This window comes from Propithecus coquereli, unplaced genomic scaffold (genome assembly GCF_000956105.1).
Source record: "Propithecus coquereli isolate 6110/MARCELLA unplaced genomic scaffold, Pcoq_1.0 Scaffold59, whole genome shotgun sequence".
Lineage (NCBI taxonomy): Eukaryota > Metazoa > Chordata > Mammalia > Primates > Indriidae > Propithecus > Propithecus coquereli.
In genome coordinates, this window is record NW_012151840.1 from 5,508,369 (window position 1) to 5,509,645 (window position 1,277).

Genomic DNA, 1,277 nt, shown 5'->3' on the forward strand with positions numbered 1-1,277 from the left:
TACCAATTTTAATGGTGCTAAAGTTAGTAAGTTCTGATAACCCACTACCATCGGACCAGCCTAGACCAGAAATTTTGAATTCCTATTCTAAGTAAAAAATTAGAGAGGTTTGATGCTTACATTATCCTGAAGTCCCAGAATGTCAGAGTTGGAGGAGATTTTAGAGGTCATTTAGGTTTATCTCTTCATTGTATGAATAAAGCTTAGAGCGAAAGAGCAAGTTCTAGGCCAGAGCTGGGCCAAGATTTTAATTTTCCCAACTCCCAGGCAAAGATTCTTTCCACTATACCATAATACGATCCCCAATTTTATGTTTTTTTGTCTGGCCTTCTAAGTCATTGATTTCTTCAACAACTGCCTGAGTACGCATACCATGTGCATATCTGTGCCAGTTGTTGGGCGTACATAGTCTAGAAGACAGAGCGCCTGCCCCAGGATGCAAGACATCCTCCCCTGCCCTTCACTTCTCCCGGATCTTCTCATCTCGTATCTTTTTCCAAGCTTGTAAACTTAAATTCGGTAGAAATAAAAGAAACTTAGATAATTTTATCTATGGCAAATCATGATGAGCTGTGAAAGAAAGCACACAGTAAGGGGGATTAAATTTTAAAATGGATACGAAAGGACAAATATACCCATCCTTCCAGCAGTAGCTTTCAGTCTTTATTTTGAAGTGACCTACATTTTGACTCAATCCAGTACCTCCACCTTGCTCACAGTTGAAGAAAACTGTATCTAAACGAGTACAGTACTCATCCAGGATATATACGAAATATTCTTTTTCTTTTTAATGTCTTGTTACAACCCATTAATTCGATTTCATGACCCCTAATGGTTCCAACCCCGAGTTTGGGAGCTTAGAGTCACAATCACATTTGAATATTGAGTTGTATATTGGGTTGAACTGGCCTATTTCTGATCCAGTATAACTGACAAGCTAAACTCATGCCTGCCAGGAAAACCTTCTCCTTTCTGTTACAGTATTCATTTTCTCTAAATCCCATTTAGCCACTTATTCCAAGAAAGATTTCTGTCTATACCTTACTGTTTCATCTGGTATATTGTTCACATTTGTATACTATATTTCCTGATTGCCATGTGTGGGTAAGTACTTTGTTCTGATTTCATGTATCTTTACTCTGTCCCCAGTTAGACTGTTAATTCCACGAAGACAAAGATCCTATATTCTTGTTTCTTTGGGACCCTCCCATTCTTTTCAGTTTCGCACCCATTTGACATTTTATTTTTTTATTTTTTATTTTTTTTTTTTGAGACAG

At 37.5% G+C, this 1,277-nt stretch overlaps 1 protein-coding gene across 1 annotated transcript in view; it reads left to right on the forward strand.

The window, feature by feature from the left end:
- THEM4 (thioesterase superfamily member 4) overlaps nucleotides 1–1,277 on the forward strand; it is a 51,602-nt gene that overhangs the window by 29,428 nt on the left and 20,897 nt on the right. The window contains exon 3 of the mRNA XM_012658510.1: nucleotides 700–748. Coding sequence (XP_012513964.1) covers nucleotides 700–748 — 49 coding nt within the window. The remainder of the gene's footprint in view (nucleotides 1–699; nucleotides 749–1,277) is intronic.